This window comes from Leopardus geoffroyi, chromosome C2 (genome assembly GCF_018350155.1).
Source record: "Leopardus geoffroyi isolate Oge1 chromosome C2, O.geoffroyi_Oge1_pat1.0, whole genome shotgun sequence".
NCBI lineage: Eukaryota > Metazoa > Chordata > Mammalia > Carnivora > Felidae > Leopardus > Leopardus geoffroyi.
In genome coordinates this window covers 130,465,505-130,479,751 of record NC_059333.1, presented here as the reverse complement: position 1 = coordinate 130,479,751, position 14,247 = coordinate 130,465,505, and the positions used below count along the sequence as shown (strand labels likewise).

Sequence of the window (14,247 nt, the reverse complement as noted above, 5' to 3'; positions counted from 1 at the left end):
AGTGGCAGAGAGGGAGAGAGAGAGAGGATCCCAAGCAGGGGGCTTGAACCCATGAACCATGAGATCATGACCTGAGCCAAATCAAGAGTCGTACGCTTAACTGATTCAGCCACCCAGGTGACCTAGACAGTTTTTATTTAATTGGAGCTCCCAGCTTTGGTCAGTTGGTCATACACAGTTTGGTCAGCTTGGTCACTCACTAATAGTAAAATACTCTGTTTTAGGACTGCATCCATTCATCCTAAAAGAGTAAGTTGGAAAGACTTTAGATTTTTGCAGTGATATTCCAGGGTTTTTTTTTTTTTTTTGTTCTTTAATAATGTCATTATGAAATAAGCTGCTCTTAAAAATTAGTGACATCCTTACTCTTCAGTCACTGGTAACAGTTTTGGAGATGGGCAGTCTGTAACATTTCGAAGGAACAAATTTTCAGAGTTTTATAAGTTTTGTCAAAGATTACTTTTTATATGAATTCTATACACGTTAACCTTTATTATACGTGTTTGAGGAGTCTTGGTTATTCTGTTGAAATTTGACCAAGTTTTAATTATTTTCCTTTTGAAATATGGTAAGCAGTGGGTTTATTGCATTAGTAAAACAAATACTCCTTAGTCAAACTTTAAACCTCATGTTGAGGAATACTTTTAACATATAGACTAGCAGAAGCATGTTACTGCTGTTTTGCTTGAAATTCTGCCCTAAGTCATGGTAATATGTTACTTGTTTCAGGATCATGGGACTGGTGCCCTAGTTATTAGTTCACTCTTGGACTTCCTTACTTTTGCCCTCTGTGCTCCATATAGTGAGACAACAGAAGGACAGCAGTTTGATATGCTCTTAGAGATGGTAGCATCCAATGGAAGAACCCTCTTCAAACTCTTTCAGGTGAGAGAGTTTATCTTCTTTATCAGCTAACAGCTACTCTAAGAGAACCACTTAGAGTTTGGTTTTAAAATAATGGATGTGTGCTTCTGTAATCATGTTGATAAGCAAACACAGCCTAGTATGTTATCCTATTAAGGATATTTAAATTCTACAGATTTCTTGGTGTTCTATCAATGGCTTTTGACCACTGTTTTGACCCTGTTGCCCGTCTTCTCCATCTCAGGAGTGAGAAGTGCATTTTTTTCTATGATAGGCCCAGAGTACCCTTTTCTTTATAAATTACCAAATGATAGGATGAGTTTTAGTAGAGCTGTTCATAAATAGCTGAAAACATTGTTATTTCATATGATATTACAGTATTACATATATATGATGTGTTTCTATATACTTATATTTTTATTTCATATTAATTTGTATAATGTCAGTGTATCATTACATTTGATATTTATTCAAATAAGTATAATTATTCAAATAAGTACCAGCTGTTTCCTGCTGATGCTTTGATTTTCTTTAAAGCTATGTTGTAAGGATACCTAAAATTTTTAACCAAACTGTGATCTGACTTTCAGATGTATCCTTTACTAATTTTATGACTTATACCTTGAATAAAATTGTATATCCTCCTTAAAAGCAACAGCTAGCCATGTTGGAATGAAATTCTTTCATTCTGTGATTCATTTTTCTCCCCATGTTAAAGCATCCTTCCATGGCAATTATCAAGGGAGCTGGATTGGTTATGAAGGCAATAATAGAGGTGAGAACAGCTTGGAAATTTGAAACTTACTTGAATGTTGATTGGCTGTTTTCATTGAAGCTGACAAAATTACCTTTCAGCCTGTTATGGGAAACATGCACTTTTTCTGGGTAAGAAAAGTAATTTTAAATCTTTATTCAGAAGTTAGTTTTAAACTACAGAAACAATCCTCAATATTAAACTAAGAGTTTGAAAGTTCTGAGGTAAGTGGGTTTAGGGCAAATAAATCTTTCTTGTTCCTCTATTATTTGTGTTGTGTTCGTTTAAGAGAATTAAAAGTTAGCATTCTTCCTCTCTTGCTCTTTTTTTGGGGGGCATGGGAGATGATGGTATTGATGCTCCTGAAATCTTTAGGTACTGAGGTTACATGGAAATCTGTTAATGGAGTTAGTTCATAGCAGAGTGGTGTTAAATAAGAATGGTAACAAAAATAAGTTCCTCAGGCTAAAGTGCATTTGTAAGTGAGCTCTAGAGATTAGTATATGTTATTGGACAGACACAAGATATTGTTTCCCCAAGATAATTTCTTTAGCTTTCTGTGTTTTTTACTAAACAAAATCATGGCTATGAATATCAACTTGCATACTGATGTTTACGATAACATCAGTATAAGTGGCTTTGAATTCTTACTTTTTTGTTGTCATAGTAGTGGTTTGGATAAAATGTAAGAGTGCCCCTTTTATCAAAAACTCTCAGTGATTGTAACTCATAAATATAACATGTTGCTAAATAAAATGCACATAATTAGTATACCTCTAAGTAGATGTTAAAAAATTCTATATAGGTGTTATACATCAAAGGTTGTTTTCATTTTTAGTGGGTATAGAAAGGCTGATTTTCTTCCTCTAGTTAATGGGTTGTTTCCAAAGTATCTCTCACAGAGCTGACAATAGCCAAGGACGGTTAAGACCATGAGACCAAACAAAAGTGTGTTCCTGACCCTCATCCACCAATATGTTGCCATTCATTCAGAAATACTTATTGAGGGCCATGTATAACCAAAATGTGGACTTAGGGCTTCAATATAAGCTATACATGTCCGTTTCATAGTCAGTGACTGGAGCTGGAGGTATCTATGTAAGGAACACCTTCTTTATTTACACTGAAATCCTGGCAAGTATCTTAAATTATTTTTTCTGATTGTAAAGCAATATATGATTTTTGAAGAAACATTGGAGTTTATAGAAAAAAATCAAGGAACAAATAAATCGTTTGTATTTTTATCATCCTGAGGTAACTACTCTTAGCATTTTGGTAAGTTTTCTCTCAGACTGTAGTATTCAGAATTATATGTGTACATATACAAACCATGTACTGTATATATTTGTATTGATAGTGCTGTCAGAATGATACATGTACATATATATTCACACTATGTGAATATTTGTATACATACTACATACTCAGTTGTACTAGATACTTGTACTTTTTTTCACTAACATTGTGAGCATTCATGCTTTTCAACAGATTGTCTGAAATATCACACTGCTTACTTAATTCATAGTTCTGTGATTACCTTTGATCAATAGTCCTGTCCTGTCATATTCTGTTGCCAAAATGAGCCCATATAAGCAAAGTAAAATCTAAGAATAAAAAGAACTACCTCAATTATCAATCATTCTTTAAAAAAAAAATAACTGTGTTCACCATGAAAATGTATGTATTGTTAATAATAAAAGCAAGCCTGGTTTGTAGACCAGGAATTGCTGATTTCCCTGAGTTGCATTTCCCTTTAATTGGCTGATAAATACTCAGAGAATGAACCTAACTTTAATATTAAATTAAGCAAAGCATAATTCATTGGATAAATGTACTTGTAAACATTTAGAACTTCACACCACAGTCAAATAATATTTTTTAAATTACTTGTATCACCTGTGTTGTTTTTGGGTAAAGTTGCATTTAAAATTTTTATTACGTTGTATACTGTATAATTTTACTTAGAGATGTAAAATTAGTTTTATAAAATTAGGATAGCTTGTTCTAGATTGCTGCTTTAGGGATCATCTTACCCTTTTTCCAAAGGAAGGTGACAAAGAAATTGCTACAAAAATGCAGGAGCTTGCCCTAAGTGAAGGTGCCTTACCTCGACACTTGCATACTGCGATGTTTACAATAAGCTCAGATCAGAGGATGCTTACAAATAGGTAGGTTAAATTTAATTTGCTGTAAATTAACTGCTGCTTAGAAAATGGATTCAGATATTACATAAAACAGACTGAATAAGTATTTGGATTACATGAATGATTCATTTTCTTTTGATTCACCTAGTTCTCCTTTTCCTTCCCTTATAGAAAGATTGTGCCCAGATGATCATTGTCCCTGCCCCTGGATAACTTGGGAGGGACCCGTAGTCAAGGGAGTAGAATATGAAAAATAGTGCCTAGAAGCTTATGGAACTAGAACCACATATCCAGGCCTTTTCTCTTTGTATTTCCTTCTGGCCATGATGTCAATTTGTAAATATCTTTGGTTAGGTACTCTACTTTAAGAATAAAGAAAACAGTGGGGCTCCTGGGTGGCTCCTTCAGTTAGGCATCTGACTTTAGCTCAGGTCATGATCTCATGGTTCTCCTTTGTATTCTGTGTCTCCCTCTCTCTCTGCCCCTCCCCTGACTCACAGTCTGTTTCTCTCTCTCTCTCTCTCTCTCTCTGTCTCTCTCTCTGTCAAAAATAAACATTGAAAAATGTTTTTTAAAGAGTAAAGAAAACATTATCTAATCAGCCTAATGTAGGCCTATCCTAAATCTGTTTGAGTTAAACAGTTTCCACTTTGGCAAATTCTTTTTTTATAATAATCATTTAAATATAAGGAAGCATATAAACCTATTCATTTATTCTAGGCCATGTGAATTCCATCCCTTTTAATCATTCTTTATGATTCCTGATGTGTGACTCTTCAGATAACCTTAGCATACTATATTATGACTCATGATTCATTAGTTTAAAAAAAGATGTTTTTGATTATGTTCTTTTTGACTTCTTAAATGATAGCATAAATTTTCACTTAGGTTTACTTTATGATACCATAAATTTCCCTTTTTTGTCACCTATATTCAGTTACTGGATGCTTTGATATGCTGCCTTGCCAGTAGTTTTCTGCTGTTGGTATTATAAGAAGCTGTCTGCATCCCTCAACTTATAAATGTTAGCCCCAAAAGTAGTCTTTTATGTTGCCTGAGAGGACAAAAAGATCTAAAAGAAAGATGATTTCCTTGGCATACTGCCTTTTTAGCGATGCTAGATACCATCTTTCATTAAAATAGACACTATTTGATGTCTTATTCTATTAAACCTCTGTGTTAGATGTTTGCTTCTTGTGTTCCTCTTATTAATCAATTACATTCCCTACTGTGATCAGTTACACTAATGAAAAGCTATCAATTTATAATATAGGTACCACTTGTTATTTGCATTACTTTATTTTTTATTATGTCTTTGCTATTATAAAATGTTATCCTGTTTATCCCTGATTAAAGCCTTCTTTAAGGAATCACTGATAATGATACCTACCCAATGCAAGTGAAGGAAAAAATAAGTGTAATTACTTCATTAGTAATTTCCAAATAGGCACAGAAATGAACAGGTTTGTTTTTTTTTAAGTTTATTTCTTTTTGAGAGAGCATGAACAGGGAAGAGGCAGAGAGAAAGGGGGAGAGAGAGAGAGAGAGAGAGAATGAATCCCAAGCAGGCTCCACACTGTCAGCACAGAGCCTGACATGACTCGATCCCATGATCACAAGATCATGCGTGACCTGAGCTGAAACAAAATGTCAGACACTTAACTGAGCCCACAGGTGCCCCAGAAATGAACGTTTTACTGGTGTTCATTTCTTTTGGTAATGTAACAAAGTGCAGTTTGGGTTTTTAAGCCTTTTTCTTCTGGCAATGTAACGTATTATAAATATATATGTCTATAGGTTTGGTTATTTCACTCACAGGTTTCATGCCTATTCTTGAAGCACATGACAATTTGAATCCCTACGGAAGCACAGAAGGGTCAACAATGAAATATATTTTCTGCTTATGAGGAGCTTATTAGCCTAGGAGACAGATGTTATCACGAGGGTTAAGATTAATAAATGATTAAGTCATAAGTCAACATGGATCTTAGATTTCCACTTTGAACTAAAATATGTTTTTACCTCGAAGGTGGCATGATTAAGGGTGCCTGGGTGGCTCAGTCAGTTAAGTGTCTGACTTTGGCTCAGGTCATGAGCTCACAGCTTGTGAGTTTGAGCCCCATGTCAGGCTCTGTGCTGACGACAGCTCAGAGCCTGGAGCCTGCTTGGATTCTGTGTCTGTCCCTCTCTGCCCCTCCCCCACTTGCGCTCTGTGTCTCTCTCAAAAATAAACGTAAAAAAATTAAAGTGGCAAGAGTAGAATAATTTGCTCTAAGTGCTTTGAGCCTTTGTCTAGGCTCCAAAACTGAAAATATTTTCTATCCCTGACCTTGCTAAAAAGGTTATATTAGAACATAGTTACTGACTTTTGCTCATGTTGAGGTTTCCAAGGAATGCCAGAATGCTATATGATCACTGTTTTGGGACTTATTATGCAAACTAATTGTATCATCCAGTCTAATTGCTTTATTTATTGTCCCTGTCTTTAAATGAGGTAAGAACCTACTTCATGTTCAGGTCCATTGAAAATCAGGGAATTGATCAGGGAAGCATTTTGATTGGAGAAAATTCTAAAACATTAGCAATATTTTGAATTACTATCTGATTCACCTCTCCGCATTGAAGTACTGACTTTAAATATTAACGTCAGAATGATTTTTTTTTCCTGTAGCCATATTGCTTATATGATATTTTGTTCTTAAAAATTCCTTTCTATTCTAGCTGAGATAAAGCAGCAAACCTTTCTCAACGTCTGCTTTTTTCAGACAGCTAAGTAGACATTTAGTGGGACTCTGGACAGCTGATAACGTAACTGCGACAAACCTGTTGAAACGCATTTTGGTAAGTCTGTTGAATGACCAAGAAGATTTATGCATTCTTGTCCAATAAAATTTAATTGAGTAAGTTTATTTATACTGTTAAAGGATTTTTTTAGTTTGTTTTTTATTTAAAAGATGTTTATTGTAGAAGTTGTCACATAATAAATGCTAACCTCAATAGCTTAAATCATAGTATTTATTTGAGTTTGGAAGCTAAATTTTCTTTTGTGCGGTTGTTTTGCAAATGGATTTTATGTTTTGTTTTTGTTTACTTTTAGCCGCCAGGCTTGCTGGCATACTTGGACAGCTCAGATCCAGTTCCTGAGAAGGATGCTGATCGCATGCATGTTAGAGATAATGTGAAAATAGCAATGGTAAATATGATTGTCCTAAGTGTGTTTTCGGGTTGAAAAGAACACTCTTCTCTGAAACACAATAAAATTTTTAGAGATAAACTAAGAATTCACGGAATTGAATAATAGTACTCTTTTTGTATCATTAACCACTTTATTGAGGTAAAATTTACATCCCATAATATTCTCTTGTTACAAGTATACAATTCAGTAATTTTTTTTATATTTATAGAGTTGTAAAACTGTCACCGCAGTCTAATATTATGAATAGTAGTAATCTTGTATGTTTTGTTTCCCTTCACTCAGCTTATTGCCACATTCAGGAATGGATTTTTTTTAAAGTTTCAAATGTATAATGTGATATTTTGCACGTAATATGTGATTGATAAATGTTGTTGGTGAAAGGGGCCAACAGTGAAAAAATTAACTTAGGTAGGACTTTTTTCTTACAAAAGCTATCTTTGTTATTAAGGTTGGGCTATCTCTGAGAAAATTTACTTAAACATCTTTCAAGATACACTGTTGTAATAATGTCTTGTATGTGTTCTTTTCCTTTCCTCATCCCATTTTTCTATTTGCACCCATCTCCCATTCACATCCCACCACCCCTCACATAGGAATCATCTTGAAACTTAAGCAGAAAAGTTAAGATTTCTTGGACAAAAGTGTAATTTATTGTAGAAATTTTCACTTTGTTTCTTCACTGAGCCCCCAACATCCAGTATGTATTTTATCATGTAAAACAAATAGTGTGACTCAGCTTTACTTGGATTTTAAAAATAAGTTTACAAACAGGACTGTAATGGATTTTAACATTATTTTACAGGATCAGTATGGAAAATTTAATAAAGTTCCAGAATGGCAAAGACTAGCTGGGAAAGCTGCTAAGGAAGTTGAAAAATTTGCCAAAGAAAAAGTAGATCTTGTGTTGATGCACTGGAGGGATAGAATGGGCATTGCACAAAAAGAGGTAAAAATAAAATCTGCGTCCAAACTTGTAGCACTTCTGTATATCCCAGGCTTACTTTCATTGTTCCTGTTCACAGAGATGGTAGTCCAGTATTTCTGATTGAACATACGAAGAAATGTCACCTAATTGATTCATATTTTTATATAAGTTTTTCTTAATTCATAGTTTTAAGAATCTGTGGTTAGGTTTTTACTTAGGTATTTTATATTAAATTGAATGTAAAATTTCACTCAAGTTTTCTTCCATGATTTTCAGTTCCTATACTTCTTTATCCATATGTATCTCTTTTTCATCCTTCTCTGAATTTTACTTTTATTTTAACTTAATTTATTTTTTGAGGGAGAGCACGTGCGTGCAATTGTGTGAGGGACAGAGAGAGAGAATCCCAGGAGGGGCAGAGAAAGAAGGAGAGAAGTAGGGCTCATTTGTACCCAAAGTGGGGCTTGAGCTCACAAACTGTGAGATCATGACCTGAGCCAAAGTCAGATGCTTAACAACTGAGTGACCCAGGCACCCCTCTGAATTTTATTTTATGGCTATAAAAGTAAAGGTGCTCTTCTTGCTTAGCATTTTTATGCAGAGCTAGCCAGACCAGTGTTTTGGTAATAAGTTTCACGAATATATATATCTATTCACATATAAATATACATATTTACTTATTTGTTAAAAAACATTTTTTTAAAGTTTATTTATTTTTGAGAGAGACTGATTTGAGAGAGACTGAGAGAGAGGGAGACACAGAATCTGAAGCAGGCTCCAGGCTCCACACTGACAGCACAGAGCCTGATGCAGAGCTCAAACCCACAAGCTTTGAGATCATGACCTGAGCCAAAGTCAGTTGCTCAACCGACTGAGCCACACAGGCACCCCATAAGTTTCATATTTTTAAATTAAACTTACTGTATGTACTTAAATTTCAATATTAGCTCCTCAAATCAGGTCAGGCCTGATTCTTCAGCATGTAGTATATATAATCAGTAGAACCTAATTTCAGTAATACACTCTTCTCTCTAGGATGTAATGTGCAGTGGTTAAGTCAACTATAGAAGTTGACTTGGTCTCACAGTTTTTGTTAACCACACTGAGATTCTTTGCTTTTAAGCATCTTTTCGCTTATGGTAGCTATTTCTTTATACAGAGAAAGTAATATAAATATCTTGCTAAACAGGTTTCTTAAGAATTTCCAGAACTTCCAAACATAAGGCATCAGGTGTAGCAGAACATAGCAGTCTTGTGTGTCTATGTGAAAATGAGACCAAAATTCAGTTCTTTAGAGCTTGAGCATAAATGCGTTCATGCTGATTTGTATGAGTGGCATATGCAATATAAAGAATCACTAGATAGGCTTTCTGAATGGCTACGATAGTGAAAATACTGAAGGTTGAACTGTTTAACCTACATCTGAGCCTAGTTTTATTTTGTTTTAAGTTTATTCATTTATTTTGGGCATGGGGGGAGAGACTGTGGAAAGGACAGAGAGAGGGAGAGGGAGAGAGAGAGAGAGAGAGAGAATATGAATATCCTAAGCAGGCTCCACACTGTCAGTGCAGAGCCCCCTGTGGGGCTCAAACTCACAAACTGTGAGTGAAATCATGTGAAATCATGACCTGAGCTAAAATCAAGAATCAAATACTTAACTGACTGAGCCACCCAAGCACCCCTAGTTTTATCATTTATTAACCCCAAACATAAGTTACGGGTTTTCAGAACATTACTTTCCTCTTTCATAAAATCAGAATAACAGTATCTCCCTTCTCTGTTCTGTAGTGTTGCTTTGCTTTTTTATTATAACAAAGTAACAATAGAAACACTGTATACATATCTGGTCATGATAATATTGCTGTTACATTTGGAAAGTCAAAAATCTATAAATAGGGATATGAATGATTTTCAGTTAATAAAAAATTAGGAGCTGACTTCACGTAGTTAAGCCCATTTCTAAAATAATAGTTATTCAAGCTGTTGGATATAATTATCTAACTGAAAATAAGTTATTGGAATCCGCTTTCTTACGTAACATTTATCCAGCGTAAGTTTTAGCACAGTTACTTTATTTTAGTTCTAAATGTGGATAGCATTTGTTATTTAAAAAAATTTTTTTTAACATTTATTTATTATTGAGAGAGCATGAGCATGAGCATGGGAGGGTCAGAGAGAGGAGGAGACACAGAATCTGAAGCAGGCTCCAGACTCAGAGCTGTATGCACAGAGCCCACGCAGGGCTCGAACTCACGAGATCATGACCTGAGCTGAGGTCAGATGCTTAACCGACTGAGCCACCCAGGTGCCCTGAAGCATTTGTTATTTAAAGAGAACAATTCAGAGGGAAAAGAATATATTTTTTAACATAAATAATGTTTTATTGGTCTATTGGTTTCATTTACGAGTGTTATCTGAAATGTTGAGCAAAAAATGATGCCCAGTATATATGCTGGTCAAGAAACTGTTTTGGTAGCAAATGGATTATTTTTGCCATGGTACTATTTTTAACATTAATTTCTTTAGAAAACAGTGAATAATCTTTGTGACTATTTTCTTTGTAGAAATATTAACACCCATATATGGAATGATCATGTGCTTTAGCTAGTTTGAAAACTAACCATTGTCAAGATTAACTGGCTAGCCTTGAAATGAACTGCATTTCTTATATAATCAGAACGTTTAGTAAGTCAATTTCATTTGTAGCTAATGTTCTGTGTCCAATTAATAATCTTTGGCTAATGTATAAAATTACTTTTATTTAATTTTTTTTTTTTTTTTTTAGTTGAGGAATTTGTTTAGCTAGTTAAGGGTTTTAGCCTAAGTTTCTGAGTCCATGAGCTCTGTTTGTGGAGAGCTGGTTGTATTTTTTATGTATAGCATTTACGTTTTCACTATTCTAGACCCCCAGCTTTTTGTCCTGAGAGCAGGGGAAATTGAAGAAAGTGCTCCTTAATTAGAGGTTATAGAGAAAGGTTTATCAATAGACTAAATTTTTGAATTATTTATTGCTTTACTCAAGTCACTTTACGTGAGTTTTCATGAGAGTGCACAGAATTACAACTTTGTAGGAGACATTTCCTTATATAACCAATAGATTTTATTTTTCAAACAGCATTTACTTTTTAAAATTCATTACTCATTTAGCCTTTATTCTTTTATGTCATCTGGTCTGTTTTCTTGCTTTATTTTAGGTAATTTGCCACTTTAATGAAGTTACAGACTTTCATGTTTTAATTTATAATACTTTCTACTTTTTGGTTCTGTCACATTAAGGACTAGAATTTTAACATCTGCCGTATCTACAGGTTTTACTTGGAGCAGAGAAACCTAACTGCCAGCCCATATATAGACTTCAAGAAATCCTTGAAATCTTACCCTCCAGTTATAAACCTATGTATGTCTTTCTCTGGAATAGGAGGCCATTGCTTTCTTTGAATTCTCAAATGGGTTTATGACTGCCTAAAATCTGAGTCACAGACTTAGAGAAGCAGGTGTCTTAAGGTGAAGGTAATTTGTATTGGTGACATCCTCATGGAATTTGTGTGATAGATACAGCTTAACTCACTCTCACTCTTGTTATTTTTATTTTCTTTAAAACTTTTATTTTTTCCTTTTTACAATTAAATTCAGGACAGAAACAATATGGTGAGTTTAAGTCCCTGCTACATGTGTGAAATGCATTAAACTGCCTGGCATGTGGAGTTGTCTTTGAGATTCTTTGTCTAATTAAATTCAAGTCTCACCTCACGTGTCTGAATGTAGATTCTTATTTCTTGTCTGTTAGCTATTTCAATTTTATACTTGCGCATTATGGCTTTGGTGGCAGTTTAATAACCTATAATCTTTTGCATTTATTATTTTCCCATGACTTGTGTATTAACTGCATGTAAATGTTTAAAACAAGTCACTGTTTTTGACTCATAAATTTTATCAGTCATCACTGTAAACTGTAACAATTTGGTGTTGGAACAACTTTAGGCTACAATGGAAAATATTTCAACAACACTGTGGAAATACCTGCTAGCACAGTAGTATTTTGTGAAATAATCTAATATTTTATATTCATATTTTATAGATTTTGCTTCATTAACTTGTTTCTGCCAAAATTTGATGTAGGAAATGTCTCTCATCACTTAAAAAGTGATGATTTTCTGACTGAGCCTATTTGGTAGTCCCAGATTGAGCACTATGAAGTTTTTTGTTTTTGTTTTTGTTTTTCCAGAATATAAATCAAAAGCCAGTTGTTCTTCGAAAGAGAAGACAAAGAATAAAAATAGAAGCAAATTGGGATCTCTTCTATTACAGGTAAACTTAAAGCCTCTCTTCCAACAGATGAAGTTTGGCATTGCCATTAGAGGAATCATCATAGGTTTTTCTTGCATGAAACTAGTACTTATGCGATGAGTACTTTTACAGCATGAAGTTAAAAAACTGTAACTGTTAAGATCGGTATGATTAATGATGCTTCCGTAAAATTAATGTCTTTTGTAGAGTGTTGGTTGTCTGAGGAGCTAAAGTCACTTTTAAAATTTTATTAAGGCTTTGAGATAATCAGTTTAAGCATTACAACCTTTAAGCCTTGTTAGAAATGGGGTCTTAAAAGAGGTAGATGGATGAAAACATGAGACTTGAGGTAAATGGGTATCCAGCTTAGCTGGTGTTTTCATACTTGTCCAGCCTTTCTGATCTATTGACCCCTTCTCTCCATCTACTTCTCCTGCCTCCTGTTCCTCCACCCCAAACACACACAGATATATACACACTGAAAGACTTAGAAACATTTTGGGGATTTGCTAAACTTTTGGGGATAACTTACTGTACTTATTCTGGAAGCTGACATTGATTATACCTTGGCTAATAAAGGAAAATACTGCTTTGCTTTGGAAACTTCCCAAATATACTTTTATATATAATATACTTCCCAAAATATACTTTTAAAGCATATAGTATAGATACAGTATATAGTATGGCCTTAAGAATATTGGTTTCTTCCTCAGGAATTCTTCTTTTATGTTGTCTTCCCTAGAACTGTCTTCGAATTCTGACATTAGGCTTTCTAGAAGGGTTGCAGAATGAAAGTGAAAAGGATATGATGCCCCTCTACCTCCAGTTCAGACCTGGGTCCAAGTTTATCACAAGTTAAATTATTCCAGGAACAAAAGGAAGATATTTTGTAAATACCAATCTGAGTTTGGCAGTTTAGTCATATTCTTCCTTAGGTAGTTTGTAACGTTCTTATCTAGAATGTTGCTCATCCTACACACTTCACACTCCATAGTTCAGAAATTCTTATCTCCAACGTGAAATTTGATTTTTGATTATAATTATTTTCTGACTGAAATTTATACCAGTAATAAATACTGAAATTGAAATAACAGTTCCTTGGTTTGAAATCTACACAGATTTGTTTTACAGTTTAGGTTCATTTTTTTCCGCTAGCATTTTATTATGAAAGCTTGAAAATATACAAAAAAGGTCAAAGAATTTTACAGTGTGTATCTGATACCTGTCACCAAGACTCTATATTGTACTGTACAGAGATTTTATTTTCTTCATTATACTTTTTGGAGTTTATTAATTCCACTGGTTTTTTTTGCTATAAAATGTAATAAGGGGTATTTATAGATTTTTAAAAAGTTTATCGTTTACTACTATTTTCTGATTATATGCATAGGTTTGGTCAGGATCATGCCAAGTCAAACCTAATTTGGAATTTCAAAACACGAGAAGAACTGAGAGATAGTCTTGAATCTGAAATGAGAGCATTTAATATTGATAGAGAGCTTGGTAGTGCTAATGTGATCTCTTGGAACCACCATGAGTTTGAGGTAAAGTTTAACTTTGTAATATTAATTTTTTTTTAAAGCACATGTTATTTTTGGAGGTTTTTTTTTTTTTAAGATTTGTGGTTATATAACATTTTTACCTTCTTAATTTTGTGGGGAAAATATGTTAAAGAAATGTTAAAATGTTAAAAGAAAATTTTAACATTTGCCTGAGACAAAAACTTAAAATTACTTACGTTAAGTAACTCAGCTTTGTGCCTGAAAACCATGTAGAGGGTTAATGAATTGGATCCTGTACTTTCCAGATCTGTTCTTTGCTTGTTTTTTTTCTCCTTAGATTTTTTTTTTTCCATTAAAACATAGCCTGTTCTCCCTTTTTCCTTCTATTTGTACCTTGTTTAATTTTTTTGTGGTAGTTTTGTGAATGTGGCCATATTTTGCTTTTCTATTAAAATGTTGATGTGAAGAACAGCAAAACAAGATCAAGAAACATGTTGGTAAAAAAAAAAAAATGGTGGTGTAGATAATCTTATTTGTGTGTATAATGTAAACTCTCATAACAGCTGTAAATATGA

The 14,247-nt window shown here is 33.8% G+C and overlaps 1 protein-coding gene across 3 annotated transcripts in view; it reads left to right on the top strand.

Annotated features, from left to right (window-relative positions):
• Window positions 1-14,247, top strand: part of DNAJC13 (DnaJ heat shock protein family (Hsp40) member C13) — a 125,532-nt gene that overhangs the window by 52,024 nt on the left and 59,261 nt on the right. For 2 of the 3 annotated variants that reach the window (XR_006718734.1, XM_045503629.1), the window contains exons 15-23: window positions 730-885; window positions 1,583-1,639; window positions 3,665-3,786; window positions 6,528-6,603; window positions 6,860-6,955; window positions 7,761-7,904; window positions 11,517-11,531; window positions 12,109-12,191; window positions 13,561-13,714. Coding sequence is in view for 2 of the 3 variants with exons in the window: in XM_045503629.1 (XP_045359585.1) it covers window positions 730-885; window positions 1,583-1,639; window positions 3,665-3,786; window positions 6,528-6,603; window positions 6,860-6,955; window positions 7,761-7,904; window positions 11,517-11,531; window positions 12,109-12,191; window positions 13,561-13,714 (903 nt within the window). In the remaining variant the exon portion in view is untranslated. The remainder of the gene's footprint in view (window positions 1-729; window positions 886-1,582; window positions 1,640-3,664; window positions 3,787-6,527; window positions 6,604-6,859; window positions 6,956-7,760; window positions 7,905-11,516; window positions 11,532-12,108; window positions 12,192-13,560; window positions 13,715-14,247) is intronic. The other variant, XM_045503630.1, reaches the window with a different exon arrangement.